At 43.8% G+C, this 16,899-nt stretch overlaps 1 protein-coding gene across 1 annotated transcript in view; it reads right to left on the reverse strand.

Moving 5' to 3' along the window:
* Positions 1–14,754, reverse strand: part of fdx1 (ferredoxin 1) — a 59,540-nt gene extending 44,786 nt beyond the window's left edge. Inside the window, exon 1 of the mRNA XM_067986111.1 lies at positions 14,467–14,754. Within this exon, the coding sequence (XP_067842212.1) occupies positions 14,467–14,684 (218 nt within the window). The 5' untranslated portion in view covers positions 14,685–14,754. The remainder of the gene's footprint in view (positions 1–14,466) is intronic.
* Between the last annotated feature and the right edge of the window lie 2,145 nt (positions 14,755–16,899).

Here is a 16,899-nt window from a genome sequence, read left to right on the forward strand (position 1 = left end):
TGCCACCTTGGCCTACTCTGGTAGCTCTCCACTTCTGTCCCATCTTTACAACCAAGCTTTCAGTCTCCTCACCTAAATCTTCTTCTATGGCTCAGCGTGTGCGCCTTTATCTATTTTATTTAATTTTTCTCCTACCTTTGTAAGACACCTAGAGACATTTTCTACATTAAAGCCATTATTATATAGTTGAAAATGATTGTTGTTGCAGTAATGTTATTTCTAAAAGGAAAGCTTGAACAAAAAGCAGCTTTAAAGCAGAATTCTATTCAGCTGCCCCAAGTCCTAAATTTATTAAGGGTGATCTACCTATACACATAATGGTGTCTCAGTCATATCTTGTTCCAATGTTTTGCAGCATGATGCATTTGGGCTGGGGCAATTCCAAGCATACATACACCATGCAAGCTTGTGCATTCAAGGCTGGTGAGCAGAAGGACCTGGCGGATGTAGTTCATGAATCACTGAAGACCAATGACCAGTGTTGTGGGGCTGTTGTGAAAGTGAATAGTGTTAGGGTGTATAGCTAGGACAATTACAGTACGATTCTTTCCTTGTACACAATTTTAGTCCAGTCACATCTAAAATACTATGTCCAGTTTTGGTCCCCTCAATTAATGGAGGCTATCGAGGCCCTCGAAAAGGTTCAGAAGAGGGTCACTGATAGCTGGTATCAACACACTTAGTTAACAGGACCAGCTTAGGGAACTGGGCTTTTCACTTCGGAAAAGTGTAGACTTTGAGGTCTTTAAAATAACCAAGTAATTAAATTCTGACTATGTGGATAGGTTATTTGAGCTAGAGAGGCAGAGGAGGACTAGAGGACATCAGTATAAGTTACAAAAATAGAGAGTTAGGTTAGATGCTAGGAAGTACTTCTTTTCAGAGAGAGTGAAACAACCTCTGGATGAGTTGCCAGTACATGCGGTGAGTGTGGATTTGCTGAAGCACCCATCATGATTGTGTGATATGGTAAAAGCAAGCCCACAATTGACAAAGTGCTTGAATCCACAAAAAAAATATAGCACCTTTCACATCCTTAGGGCATCTCAAAGCATTTCACAACGAATTAATTACTTTTACCCCACACCTCCACTACTCGCCTTCAAACAGCCACCTAACCTCAAACAGACCATCGTTCGCAGCAAATTACCCAGCTTTCAGGAGAACAGTGTCCACGACACCACACAACCCTGCCACGACAACCTCTGCAAGACATGCCAGATCATCGACGCACAGATACCACCATCACACGAGAGGACACCACCCACCAGGTACATGGTTCATACTCCTGTGACTCGGTCAACGTTGTCTACCTCATACGTTGCAGGAAAGGATGCCCCGGAGCATGGTACATCGGCGAGACCATGCAGACACTGCGACAACGGATGAACGGACACCGCACAACAATCGCCAGACAGGAGGGTTCCCTCCCAGTCGGGGAACACTTTAGCAGTCAAGGACATTCAGCCTCCGATCTTCGGGTAAGCGTTCTCCAAGGCGGCCTTTGAGACACACGACAACGCAAAATCGTTGAGCAGAAATTGATAGCCAAGTTCTGCATCCATGAGGACGGCCTCAACCGGGATCTTGGGTTCATGTCACGCTACATGTAACCCCACCTGACGTAGAGTCATCCAGACTCAAGTCGTAGTTGGCTTGTTCTCCATATACAGATGTGGCTGGACCTGCTGCGATTTCCAGCAAAAAAAAAGTTATCTTTTTAATACAACTGGTCTGTCTCTGTCTTTCTGATTTGACCCCTTGTGACCCCACCTCAGTATTCTTGGATGTAATGTTTCCCTGACTAACCTGCCTGAACACCATTCACTCCTTTGATTGCTGTGATTATCTCTCTGCCGAGGTGTGATAAAGGGCAGTTAGAAAGATTATCTGTAATCACCAGGCATTGTTCTCTGACTATATATGCTGTGCCTTTATGTAACTCTTCACTTCACCTGACGAAGGAGCAAAGCTCCGAAAGCTTGTGATTTCAAATAAAGCTGTTGGACTATAACCTGGTGTTGTGTGACTCCTTACATTTTAAATTGTAGTCACTGTTGTTTTATTGACAAACATGACAGCATGTGCACAAGGTGCCACAAACAGCACTGATAACTGCCCAAATTTTCTGCTTCTGGTGACGGAGGGATAAATGTTGGCCAGTAATTTATACTGATGTCCTCTAGTCCTCCTCTGCCTATCTAGCTCAAATAACCTATCCAGGACACAGGGTGAACTCCACTGCTCTTTTTCGATCATTAGTTTTAATCAATTGCATTATTTTACATGGAATGGAAGTATCAGGAGTAAATTTGAGGATCATCCATTAAATAATCTCGTTAACAGCAGACAGCATGGATTCAGAAGGGGAAAATCCTGCCTGACCAACCTACTCAACTTCGTTGAGGAAGTGACGGTGCTTACCACAGTCCACTTGCATTATGACATAGTGAACCTCTATTTCCAGAAGGCTTTTGATAAGGTTCCATATGAAAGGCTATTAATTAAACTCTCAGTTGTGGGGATTTAGGGTAATCCCCGAGAATGGATAAGAAACTGGTTGAAAGGTAGGAAAAAATTAGTACTCATTAGAGGAGTTATGACTGGGGGAGGGGAGGGGGGAGTGGGAAAGCACTGAGTATGATGTCTCAGGGCTCAGTGCTGGGATAACATACTATTTCTAATTTACACTGCGATGTGTGGTGTTGAAATAGTTATGGATGAAACTGAATGATACCTGGGAGCGTAAATACATTTAACGCTAAACATGTCCAAACAATGCAGAGCAGCAATCAACAAAACCAATAGGATGTTGAACGACAGAGACAAAGAGGAGGTAATGATGAAATTTAACGTACTCTGGGTGGGGGACTTCAATGTCCATCACCAAGAATGGCTCGGTATCACCACTACTGACCGAGCTGGCCGAGTCCTGAAGGACATAACTGCCAGAATGGGCCTGCGGCAGGTGGTGAGAGAACCAACACAAGGGAAAAACTAACTTGACCTCGTCCTCACCAATCTACCTGTCGCAGATGCATCTGTCCATGACAGTATTGGTAGGAGTGACCACCACACAGTCCTTGTGGAGATGAAATCCCATCTTCACACTGAGGACACCATCCATTGTGTTGTGTGGCACTACCACCATGCTAAATGGGATAGATTCAGAATAGATCCAGCAGCTCAAAACTGGGTATCCATGAAGCGCTGTGGGCCATCAGCAGCAGAATTATATTCCAGCACAATCTGTAACCTCATGGCCCGGCATATCCCTCATTCTATCATTACCATCAAGCCAGGGGATCAACCCTGGTTCAATGAGGAGTTTAGACGAGCATGCCAGAAGCAGCACCAGGCATACCTAAAAATGAGGTGCCAACCTGGTGAAACTACAACACAGAATTACATGCATGCTAAACAGCGGAAGCAGCATGCTATAGACAGAGCTAAGCAATCCCACAACCAACGGATCAGATCAAAACTCTGCAGTACTGCCACATCCAGTCGTGAATGGTGGTGGACAATTAAAAAATTAAACGGGAGGAGGAGGCTCCGTGAACATCTCCATCCTCAATGATGGCAGAGCCCAGCACATTAGTGCAAAAGACAAGGCTGAAGCGTTTGCAACCATCTTCAGCCAGAAGTGCCGAGTGGATGAGCCATCTCGGCCTTCTCCCGAGGTCCCCACCATCACAGAAGCCAGTCCTCAGCCAATTCAATTCACTCCACGTGATATCAAGAAATGGCTGAGTGCACTGGATACAGTAAAGGCTATGGGTCCTGACAACATCCCGGCTGTGGCACTGAAGACTTGTGCCCCAGAACTAGCCACGCCTCTAGCCAAGCTGTTCCAGTACAGCTACAACACTGGCATCTACTTGACAATGTGGAAAATTGCCCAGGTATGTCTTGTCCACAAAAAGCAGGACAAATCCAATCCAGCCAATTTCTACCCCATCAGTCTACTCTCAATCATCAGCAAAGTGATGGAAGGTGTCATCGTCAGTGCTATCAAGCGGCACTTACTTACCAATAACCTGCTCACCGATGCTCAGTTTGGGTTCCGGCAGGTCCACTCGGCTCCAGACCTCATTACAGCCTTGGCCCAAACGTGGACAAGAGGGCTGAATTCCAGAGGTGAGGTGAGAGTCATTGCCCATGACATCATGGTAGCATTTGACCGAGTGTGGCATCGAGGAGCCCCAGTAAAATTGAAGTCAATGGGAATCAGGGGGAAAACTCTCCAGTGGCTGGAGTCATACCTAGCACAAAGGAAGATGGTAGTGGTCGTTGGAGGCCAATCATCTCAGCCTCAGGACAATGCTGCAGGAGTTCCTCAGGGCAGTGTCCTAGGCCCAACCAGCTTCAGCTGCTTCATCAATGAACTTCCCTCCATCATAAGGTCAGAAATGGGGATGTTCGCTGATGATTGCACAGTGTTCAGTTCCATTTGCAACCCCTCAGATAATGAAGCAGTCCATGCCTGCATGCAGCAAGACCTGGACAACATCCAGGCTTGGTCTGATAAGTGGCAAGAAACATTCGTGCCAGACAAGTGTCAGGCAATGACCATCTCCAACAAGAAAGAGTCTAACCACCTCCCCTTGACATTTAACAGCATTACCATCGCCGAATCCCCCATCAACATCCTGGGGGTCACCATTAACCAGAAACTTAACTGGACCAGCCACATAAATACTGTGGCTACAAGGGCAGGTCAGAGGCTGGGTATTCTGCGGCAAGTGACTCACCTCCTGACTCCCCATTATTTTTAAGAACTTGCTGGATGGGCACATTAATTGTCCATTAAACACGCTGCAGAAAGTTAGGGCTTATAATTAACAGCTGGAGTACCCTTTCAATGACGCGATAATTATTAATGCAATGCCAATCTATCTCACTGGCCCAGAAGGGGAACTATTTAAAGTGTTCAGTCTCATTCCTGCATGTAGTAAATTCTTCTTTGAGAGATTTTTAAAATTACAATAAATTTATTTTCTTACTTTTCCTTTCTGTCTCTTTTTTCTATTTCTCTTAATCCAATCTTTCTTTCCCTCTCTATTTCTCTTTTTGTACCCGAATGACTAATTCACCCTTCTTCTTCATCGTTCCTCTGTTTCTTTCTCTATCATTAAATCTCATTCGTTAAAGAGATACACTATTGGTCCAGTCGTTCACTGAGGTCCCACATGCCCCGTTGCCCTCGCCGCACTGTTATCAGCTCGCACTTCCAGCGCAAATTATACTCGAGCTGAAGGGTGCAGGAAAAAGTCTAATGGCGCGTGCTATTAGTTGCCCCGCTCCAGCAAGATTTGGCCCAATTTTTACGTGTACAGAGTTTAAATGCCCCACTGCACTACCCGACAAATCCTAGAACAGTGAAATTGCTCAGAAATTCCTTCAATGATAGGAACAGGAGGAGGCCATTTAGCCCCTCGAGCCTGTTCCACCATTCAATGAGATCATGGCTGATCTGTGGCCTAACTCCATATACCCGCCTTAACCAAAGGTATTAAGGGATATGGGGGCTAACAAAAATCTATCAATCTCAGACTTAAAATTAACAATTGAGCTAGCATCAACTGCCGTTTACGGAAGAGAGTTCCAAACTTGTACCACCCTTTGAGTGTAGAAGTGATTCCTTACTTCACTCCTGAATGTCCCGGCTCTAATTTCTATGTCCCCTAGTCTTAGCCTCCCCAGCCAGCAGAAATAGTTTCTCTCTACCCTATCAGTTCCCCTTAATATCTTGAAAACTTCGATCAAATCAGCCCTTAATCTTCTAGCTTGTGTAATCTCGCCACGTAATTTAACCCTTGGAGTCCAGGTATCATTCTAGTAAATCCATGTTGCACTCCCTCCAAAGCCAACGTATCCTTCCTAAGGTGCGGTGCCCAAAACTGAGCAGCGTACTCTCGGCGTGGTCTAACCAGGGCTTTGCATAGCTGTAGCATAACTTCTACCCCCTTGTATTCTAGTCCTCTAGATATAAAGGCCGGCATTCCATTAGCCTTTTTGATTATGACATGACAAGTCCATGACACTTTAATGATCTATGCACATGGACCCCCAAGTCTCTTTGGACCTCCACTATTCTGAGCTTTTCACCATCTAGAAAGTACTCTGATCTATCCTTTTTAGGTCCAAAGTGGATGACCTCACACCTGCCTACATTGAAATCCATTTGCCACAGTTTTCTCCATTCTCTTAATCTATTAACATCTCTCTATAACTTTACGCTTCTATCTACATTGCTTACAATGCTGCCTATCTTTGTGTCATCAGCAAACTTAGATGATGGAATAGAGAGCCACATATCCAAGTTGTTAATAAATACAGTGAACGGTCGAGGCCCCAACACAGATCTCTGTGGGACACCACTAGTCACATCCTGTCAATTTGAGTACCTGCCCATTATCCCTACTTTCTGTCTCCTGTCACTCAGCCAATTTCCTAACCAGGTCGATAATTTGCTCTCAGTTCCATGAGCTTCAACTTGAGATTGCTAGGATAAATTTTAGCTAACAGTCTCTTATGAGGGACTTCATCAAATGCCTTCTGGAAGTCCATGTAAACAACATCCACTACTTTTGTCACCTCTTCAAAAAATTCAATCAGATTCGTCAAGCACAAAGTACCCTTTACAAATCCATGCTGGATCTCTCTGATCAGCAGAAAATTTTCAAGGTGCTCAGTCACTCTATCCTTAATTATAGACTCTAGTAATTTCTCGACAACAGATGTTAGGCTAACTGGTCTATAATTTTCTGGTTTCCCCCTCTCATCTTTCTTAAATAGTGGAGTGACATGTGCAATTTTCCAATCTAAAGGAATGGTTCCTAAATCGAGACAGCTTTGCAAGATTATATTTAGGGCTTCTGCAACATTCTCACCTACTTCCTTTAAAACGCTGGGATGGAAACCATCTGGTCCTGGGGATTTGTCATTCTTTAATGCCATTATTTTCTTCATTACTGTTAATTTGCTTAGGTTAATTATGGTGAGTCCCTGTCTGATTCAAAATTAGTTTCCTTGGGGTGTGCCGCATGCTATCCTCTTTCACTATTGTAAATCCTGACGCAAAATAATTATTTAACATGTAAATAGCAATAAGAAAATGGTAGACATTAGCACCATTATGTTTTTAAAAGGGGCCCTCACTGCACTTGACCACCATCTTTTTCCTAATTGTAAAAAATGTTTGTGTTGATTTTGATATACCTTGCAAGTTTCTTTTCACACTCCCTTTTTGTAGCTCTTACTATCTATTTTGTCACCCTTCACAGTTCTTTGTATCTATCCCAGTCGCCGCGATCTGTGGTATTCTTTGTATTTTTGTATGCTTTTTCTTTTAGTTTTATGTTGAGCCTTAACTCTTTCATTGTCCACCGCGCTTTTTTTGGCAAGCAGAGCTCTTGCCCCTTAGGAGTATAAACCACGTTAAATTCTTTTTTGAACACCTCCCATTGATCTTCTGTCGTTTTACCCATTAACAGATTTGCCCAGTTTATCGTGGACAGTCTCTGTCTCGTCCCGTTGAAGTCGGCCTTACCTACATTTAGAATCTTAGTAGCTGATACGGGTTTCTCCCTTTCAAACACAACGTTGAACTCTATCATATCATGATCGCTATTAGATGAATGTTCATCCACTGTTAGTTAACAGCCTAAATCTGGCTCATTACTCATTATTAAATCTAATATGGCCTGCCCCCTTGTTGGTTCTAGGACATATTGTTGCAGAAAGCTGTCCTGAACACACAAGAAATTCTCTACCTTTCTGGCTTGAGCTCGTCTGCTTATTCCAATCAATATGTAAGTTACAATCCCCCATTAAAACCCATTCTGCCTTTGCTGCATGCTTGTCTAATTTCTGCATTTATACATTCTGCCACTCCACAGCTGCTACCAGGGGGCCTATACACAACTCCCACCAGTCTTAAATCTTTTTCTATTTCTTAATTCTACCCATAAAGTCTCCACTGCCTGCTTAACTCTCCTTATAGCCTCTCTTATCATTGAACTAATTTCACCCTTAATCACTAAGGCAACTCTTCCTCTACCAGTTTCCCTATCCTTCCTATAGGCCTTTTAACCTGGTACATTCGGTTCCCAGTCCTGACCTGAATAAATCTAATTAAAGCCTGCTTTCCTGAAAAAACACATCAGTTAAAACCGAAGTTAAATATTCAAAACAATGCAGAAATATTCCAGTTGATAGGTGCAACATCCGATGTATAACATTTCCAGACTTTAAACAATTTATTTTGATAAATGTTGGCTACTTTGGCAAACTAACTACATTTTGCTGGCCTATAAAGCACTCAATTACAAAAATAATTAACCCTCTCTGTTGAATCAGCTATCTGCAAACATTTCTGCTTATTGGCTTGGAAACATTATGATGAGAAATTAATAGCCTATGACTGAAACCCCAACTAATTTCGAGTTATTCCATTTTTATTTAACCTACACTGCTTGTTAATTACAGGTTTTTGCTGCCCCCTGTGGATGAAAAGAATCAGTGCTATACAGGTTGCAGTGCATTCTCTACTGTCCATGCAATGAGCTGTCCTGAAATTAATTTAGCTCCTGTTGTGGGCACTTCTGAGGGTGTCCGATAGACATCTAAGAAACAATCCATTCTGCAACTCATGACAACACAGTAGAAAAGAGATCTTATTCTCCAATGCAAACAGTCAGAAAGGCCTACTACTACTACTTTAGCCTGGATTTTAACTCCCTACAGGATGTCCTGCAAGGGGGCCAGGATAGATGGAAACTGCCTGGCCCTTTGCAGCGTGTAGCCCAGGAGTATCCCACCCAAAAACAGCAGGATGCACTAGCTGGCCAGTGGGCGGGAGGGACTGTGATCCTGGGCAGCAGGAGGCCGCTGCCGGGAATGGTCCCTGGCATTCAGGTAAGTACTTAGGAGGCGGGTCAGAAGGGCCTTGTGGTTAGGGGAGGCCCAAGATTTCCTTGTGAGGTCCAGTGCAGCAATCCTGCTCCTCCTGGCCTGAAAGGAAACAAAGGAAACAAAAGAAAAAACATTTAAAACTTACTTTTTTGGGACTCTTCTGTTCCCGAATCCATTTGTCTGTCAAGCTGGCCTGGCGGGGCAGCCACTACGGTTGCATGTTCAGGTCCTAGATTAAAATTGCGGTCGGGCCCCAAAGACATCATCAGAGCCTGAGCTGCATATTCAAAGTAGGACCCGCTCGCCTGTTCAAAAGAGCAAGTTAAAATCACAATGCAAAAGCAGCTCGATCGGAGGGAGTAAGTTGCTGTGGCCATTTTAGCTGCCTACCTGCCTGGTTTACGCTGGGCAGGCAGCGTTAAAATCAGCCCTTTTGTTTTTTGCAGAGCCCCAAGAGTTAACACAAAGTTCAACATTTGAAGATGGCAAAAAAATTCACACCCTCCACAGAAGAGGGAAATATCAGGATTATTTTTAAATGGTTGAATTAACAGACGTCAACTGACATCAGCTAACTCGGCACAAACTTTTGTGATCTGTGTGCCTCAGCTCTCACCGTCTTAATTAGCTAAACTAACAGAGCAAACTAAAAGAAGGACTTCCATTAACACAGTGCCTTTCACCACCTCAGAACATCCCAGAGCACTTTACAACCAATGAAGTACTTTTGAAGTGTAGTCACTGTTGTGATGTGGGAAACACAGCAGCCAATTTGTGCACAGCAAGGTCCCACAAACAGCAATGAAATAAATGAGCAAATAATCTGTTTCAGTTGAGGGATAAATGTTGGCCAACACACCAAGAGAACCCCCCTGCTCGTCTTCGAACAGTGCCACAGGATCTTTAATGTCCATCCGAGAGGTTCAACGTCTTATCCGAAAGACAGCACATCCAACAGTGCAGCAGTCCCTCAGTACTGCACTGAAGTTCCAGCTTATATTATCTGCTCAAGTCTCTGGACTCAAACTTGAACCAACCACCTTCTGACTCAGAGACAAGAGTGCTACCACTGAGCCAAGGGAGACACCTAATCCTTCCTAATTCCTTGAGATTGGAATAATAAGAAACTATTATTGAATCAACTGAAAGATAGGAGGAGAAATGGTAATGGTGAATGTACTGGACATACAACAAACATTTGAAAAGCTGTGACCACACACTGAGTATGGTAGACAAAAAAAAGTAAAGGGATAAAGACCTGTCCTGCAAGGAAAAATGCCAGCACACAAAGAGTTCTTTTATGTTATTCTTATCAAAAAAATTTTGTCTGCTTTCTTTCACTGGTTGGGAACTGGCATCCATCTACAGCAAGGGATTAAAAAGGATTTGTAAACAATTTGAAAAAATAATGACCCGTTTGGAGAATGGGAAGAAAAACATATTGTTCTTTGCCAAGGAATTTTGAACTTTTGAAGGCTCAGACTTTTCCATCTTTGAATAAAGTTATTAATTACAAAGGTTTTATTTTAATGTTGACAAAATTGAAATGGAATTTAGAATGCTAATAGTACAAGAATAATATTGAGCCATTCTTGCTTCATGCAATGCCTACATTCCATGAACGAATAAAAAAAACTAACTGCAGTTGAGGGCTTCAGCAGTAAACTCCTGTCTGAGAGAGAGGAGGAGTTCTCACTGGGCATTAGGTGACATAACATGGAGCAGATACAGACAACTATAATAAGGACAGATGTCTCACAAATGTGATACAACAACAACCACCTGCATTTATATAGCATCTTTAACATAGTAAAACATCCCAAAGCACTTCACAGGAGCAATTATCAAATAAAATTTGACACCAAGGAGATATTAGGACAGGTGACCAAACGCTTGGTCAAAGAGGTAGGTTTTGAGCAGCGTCTTAAAAGGAGGAGAGGTAGAGAGGTTTAGAGAATGAATTCCAGAGCCTACGGCCTAGGCAGCTGAAGGCATAGCCACCAATGGTGGAGCGAAGAAAATCAGGGATGCACAAGAGGCCAGAATTGGAGGAACTCAGAGATCTTGGAGGGTTTTAGGGCTGGAGGCGGCTACAGAGATAGGGAGGTGCGAGGCCATGGAAGGATTTGAAAACAAGGATGAGAATTTAAAAATTTTAATTTAATTTTATATGGTTCGGTGTCAAATTTTGTTTGATAATGCTCCTGTGAAGCACATTGGGACGTTTTACTACATTGTTGTTGCGATCATAAGTGTCGGGAAACGTGGCAGCCAATGTGCACACAGCAATGTCCCACAAACAGCAATGAGATAAATGACCACATAATCAGTTTTAGTGATCTCTGTTGAAGGATAAATATATACAGTTCAGGATACCGGCAGATCTCCCTTGCTCTTCTTCGAATAGTGCCATAGGATTATTTACATCAACCTAAGAGGGCAAACATGGCCTCAGTTTAACGTCTCATCCAAAAAGCAGCAACTCGGACAATGCAGAACTCCTTCCGTACTGCACTGAAGTGTCAGTCTCTGGAATGGGGCTTGAATCCCATGACCTTCTGATTCAGAGGCAAGGGTGATCCCACTGAGCTAAGGATGACACCTATCTACAGGAAAGTGGCATTTTAAATTTTAGTTACCACATCAGTATTCAGCTCAACAAGGTCCCACGAAGAGCAATGAGATAAATGACCACATCATCTGTTTTAGATGATGTTGGTGGTGGGATAAATGCTTGCCAGGACACCAGAAAAACTCACCTGCCTTTCTTCAAAAAGTGCAATGGGATCTTTTACATCCACTTGAGAGGGCAGTCGGGCCTCAGTTTAACATCTCATTTAAAGAGCAGCACCTCTGTAGTGTCAGCTTAGATTACGTGCTCAAGTCTCTGCAGTGGAGCTTGAACCAATGATCTTCTGACTCCGAAGGAAAAGTGCTGCAAGTGAGCCAAGGCAGACACCTACACCATTCCATGATCTGAACCCAGACTAACTGTAAGCAATGCCATAGGAGATGTACTGGAGAGTAGAATGATGCTGGATGGAAAATACACCGCTCATGCCAGCATAGGCATAATGCCTGGGGCACTCAGTGATCTCATTCTGGACCATACTTTGTATACATTTCTGCTACATAGCCTTTAGATTTCCGATTTATCATTTCATGATTGAAATCCCTCTCCCATATCTTCCGAAGGCTGAGAAAGGAACTGATCATCCACTAAAAAAAACCTTCAACTACAGTTTCAAAGTAAAGCTCCCATCAACCTTAAACATGATAGTTTACATGAAAGAGGAGCTCTGGAATCTCTAACTTGGAGACATCCCGATGTGAAGGACCTGGAAATGTATTACTTGGGAGATGGTAAATGTTCATGAATTGATCAAAGGCTGCCAAGGTATTTCCCTAAAAGAGAATAATAAGAGACACTATGTATAGGGGTATTATATCCAAGGAACTACTTGGGTAATCTTGCTATGCTTTCCTTTCATATACTGGAGTTTTAAAAAAATACTCTAACAATGAGCAACTGAGGAAATGGAGGTGAAATCTCTTAGTGCTACCAATTCATTACCTGTGTTTGAAATACACAAAAATATCAGTAGCAGCAGACCTCTTGTGGACTCTGACCCTCACCACCATCACTAAACAATAATAAGTGTCATTTATCACACCAAGTGTAGGAAACACTTGGTGCATTCTGATTATATCTTTTTAAGGCTCTCTTTTACACTTCATAACTGTAAGGAGTGCACTGAATGACATTATGTGAGCAGATGCAGAAAGGTACAATAAGAACCTACAACAGAATGTATAAACTTTATATTGATATATAGTTACTTCTTCCTTAGTATATTAATTTTATGAAAATCATTCATTCACAGAATACTTTGTAAAATACTGTTACAGTAAATGTTTTTGCTGACCCGTCCCCCAGCTAGTTTACAGAGACACGAGAAAATAACTACTATAGCTCAATATGTTAAACATGGATGGTTACAATTAAAAATATTTTTTCCACAGTGCATGTTCAATTGGTTTTATAATTTTGGGGGGGGGGGAGGGGCAGTATTTGTCACCATCAAGGTGAGGATGTTGGTAACAGGAAATGTAACAATTTTGTATTTGGTGTCAGCATCAAACAACTTCAGGGTAGCCATCATCATCTGATATGAGAGTAAATTCTGTGAGACATGGCTCCTGGCAGCACAGGTTCCAAAGAGTGCAGAACATCATAGATGTGACCTTCTTGGCCCCTCACACCAACCCCAATGCTTATATGAAATGAAAGAGCTTCCATTAATGTCCAGGTGCTGTCAAACCATAGAAATCCTATCATGCAAGTCAATGCCCAATATTCCAAGGGCACACACGATGCCTTTATTTTGTGACTGTCCAATATACCCCAGAACATCAGTTGAACATAAATACAACAAAGCACATACCTTGCCAAGAAATAGTGATAGACACATGGTAGAAATGATGAAGCAAAGATTCTGTCATTCTGACCAATCCAAGTCAGGCTACTATATAGCCAAGCAAGGGTCTCCAAAATCATTGTTGTATACTGCATATTGCACAATTTTGCAATACAAAGAGAAGTTACCATGCAGCAAAAGGAAGAGGTGGCTTGGGCTCAAACTTTGCCAGAGGAAGATAATGAGGTAGAGAAGGAACAAACAAATGGTGAGGTGAAACTCGCTGCCACAAGAGTGGTTGAAGCAGATAGCACTGACATATTTAAGAGGAGGCTTGATGCATCATACATGAGGGAGAGGGAATAGAGGGATATGGAGCAAGGTGAGAAGAGGTTATTACAGTAGGAGGGCGGAGTATAAACACCGGCATAGACCAGTTCTGCAGAATGGCCTGTTTCTGTGCTGTGAATTCCATGCAATTTTATGAATGAAGGACACTTGCAGCCAGGTAGACTTGTGCATCAGTAATTCCAACAGTTCTTTCCATTAACTCTGTAATCCAATTGCTGAACATGTTGTCACAAGACTAACTCAATAAACAGCCTGCCCTCTAATGTCATCAGAACCCCATCCTCAAATTTTGCCATCTACTCCAAGATCACATAACTCCCGCTCAGTGCTCACAAACCATTACACTGCATTTCCAATGCTCCCTGATCACAGACCAACCCAACGGTCACAGACCCCAAGGCAACCTTCTGCAATCCCCCCAGATCCCAAGGATCTCTGTCCCAGTAATCCCACATCCTGGAATCTATCCCAGTGTTCCTTGAACTCCCTCTCCAATATTGCCTATGATCCCAAATGCCTAGAATCATCTCTTTCTCCCCCCCCCCCCCTTCAAAATATTGCTAGACCGCAATGTCAATGGTAATTTTCTTGGCGTAACCCTCCTCTTCTTGTAAAACCTCCGACTCACGTGTAATCTGCCTTTAATGCATTAATATTGCTCTGTTCCCATTACACTACAATCTCCATAGCTACCAGGCCTCTGGTTTCACTAGACGCAACCCAGGCCCATCCCGGTACTATGCCTATCGGTAACTGCTATTGTCCCGTCGTGTCTCACCTCTGTAATCGAGCGGCAGTGCTCAGTAAACGCCGGCCCGAGATCTCGCTGCTAATCGCATCGGCTCCTCCAAACATAAACAGCCCGTCCTCTCGTCGGTTTCCGCAATGAGAAATCCTCGGCCCCCGGTTCCTATAGCAATAATGGTGTCGCAACCGGTTTAACGACGCACTTTGGGAAGTTAGCAGAACTCGCCTGGTGACAGCTAGTGCCGCCATGTCCGGATCGGCCACTTTCACTCAGCTTCAAACGACGGGAACCGCTGGCCGCTGACGTCAGCAGCCTCCTGAACCAAAGAAAGCGCGAGAGGGGGCGGTTCCCCGCTGCCCACGCGCCGGCCCGAGCTTTCAGTAAAGTTGATGGCGGTTCATGTGTTTGTGAAAGACGCGGGTGGCGTCCTCTTTAGTTTACTTTACAAATCTACCGGAGAGGAGGGAAATTACAGGATATTAAGGTGTCGGAAAATCGGATCACTCCGTTTGCTGTTTCTGAAGCTTATCAGACTGTCTGTTATTTAACTGAACAAATTCATACTCCTTGGTCATTTGGATAGAAAATGAATTGCGTCTACAACACATTCTGCTATTGCCACCGACAGGGTGTGGGAAGACAATACTCATCCAACCCTTTGTATGAAATGTGTTATCTGATCCAGTCATTGTCAGGCAGGCTACTGAGTTCAGAAAAGGCACAGCACTGACACTACTGAGTTCAGAGAATGCACAGCGCTGACACTACTGAGTTCAGAGAATGCACAGCGCTGACACTGCTGAGTTCAGACCACACAGGGGTGACACTACCAAGTTCAGACAACACACAGCGCTGACACTACTGAGTTCAGAGAATGCACAGCGCTGACACTACTGAGTTCAGACCACACAAGGGTGACACTACCAAGTTCAGACAACACACAGCGCTAACATTACTGATTTCAGAGAACATACAACGCTAACATTACTGATTTCAGAGAACACACGGTGCTAACACTATCGAGTTCATACAAGGCACAGTGCTAACATTATCGAGTTCATACAAGGCACAGCGCTAACACTACTGATTTCAGAGAACACTTGGCGCTAACACTATTGAGTTCATACAAGGCACAGCGCTAACACTATCGAATTCATACAAGGCACAGCGCTAACTCTAGCAAGTTCAGAAAACACACAGCGCTGAAACTACCAAATTCAGAGAACACACAGTGCTAACACTACCAAGTTCAGAGAACGCACAGCGCTGACACTACCGAGTTCAGAGAACGCACAGCGCTTGACACTACCGAGTTTAGAGAACGCACAGCGATTGACACTACTGAGTTCAGAGAATGGATAGCACTAAAACTACTGAGTTCAGAGAACGCACAGCGCTGACACTACCAATTTCAGAGAACACACTACACTATCACTGTCGAGTTCAGACAAGGCTTAGCGCTAACACTTCCAAGTTCAGAGAATGCATAGCACTGACACAACCGAGTTCAGAGAACGCACAGCACAAAAACTAATGAGTTCAGAGAACACACAGCGCTGACACTACCATGTTCAGATAGGAAGGTGTGAGGCCATAGGGGGATTTCAACATGTGGATGAGAATTTTAAAATCAAGGTGTTGGTGGACCGGGAGCCAATGTAGGTCAGCGAGCATATAGATTATGGGTGAATGGGACTTGGTGCGAGTTAGGATAAGTGCAGCAGAGTTTTGGATGAGCTCATTTATATTGTTGGTGGAAGATGGGACGCCGGCCAAGAGAACATTGGTATAGTCAAGTCTTGAGGTAACAAAGGCAGGGATGAGGGTTTCGGCAGCAGGTGAGCTGAGGCAGGGGCGGAGACACACAATGCTACGGAGGTGGAATTAGGTGGACTTGGTGATGGAGCGGATATGTGGTCAGAGGCTCATCTCAAGGTCAAATAGGATGCCAAGATTGCGAACTGTCTGGTTCAGCCTCAGATAGTGGCCGGGGGAGGGATAGAATCGGTGGTTAGAAAACAGAGTTTGTGGCGGCGACTGAAGACAATGGTTTCGGTCTTCCCGATATTTAGTTGGAGGAAATTTTTGCTTATCCAGTACTGGATGTCGGACAAGCAGTGTGACAAATCAGAGACAGTGGAGGGGTCTAGGGAGGTGGTGGTGAGGTAGAGCTGGGTGTCATCAGCGTTCATGTGGAACCTGATGATAAGTTTTCGGATGATGTTGCCGAGGAGCAGCATGCAGATGAGAAATAGGAGGGGGCCAAGGATAGATCCTTGAGGGACTCCAGAGGTAACGGTGCGGGAATGGGAAGAGAAGCCATTGCAGGCGATTCTTTGGATAGATAAGAATGAAACCAGGCAAGCACAGTCCCACCCAGCGGGACGACGGAGGAGAGGCATTGGAGGAGGATGGTGTAGTCAACCGTGTCAAAGGCTGCAGACAGGTCAAGAAGGATGAGGA

This window comes from Heptranchias perlo, chromosome 6 (assembly GCF_035084215.1).
Source record: "Heptranchias perlo isolate sHepPer1 chromosome 6, sHepPer1.hap1, whole genome shotgun sequence".
Taxonomy (NCBI): domain Eukaryota; kingdom Metazoa; phylum Chordata; class Chondrichthyes; order Hexanchiformes; family Hexanchidae; genus Heptranchias; species Heptranchias perlo.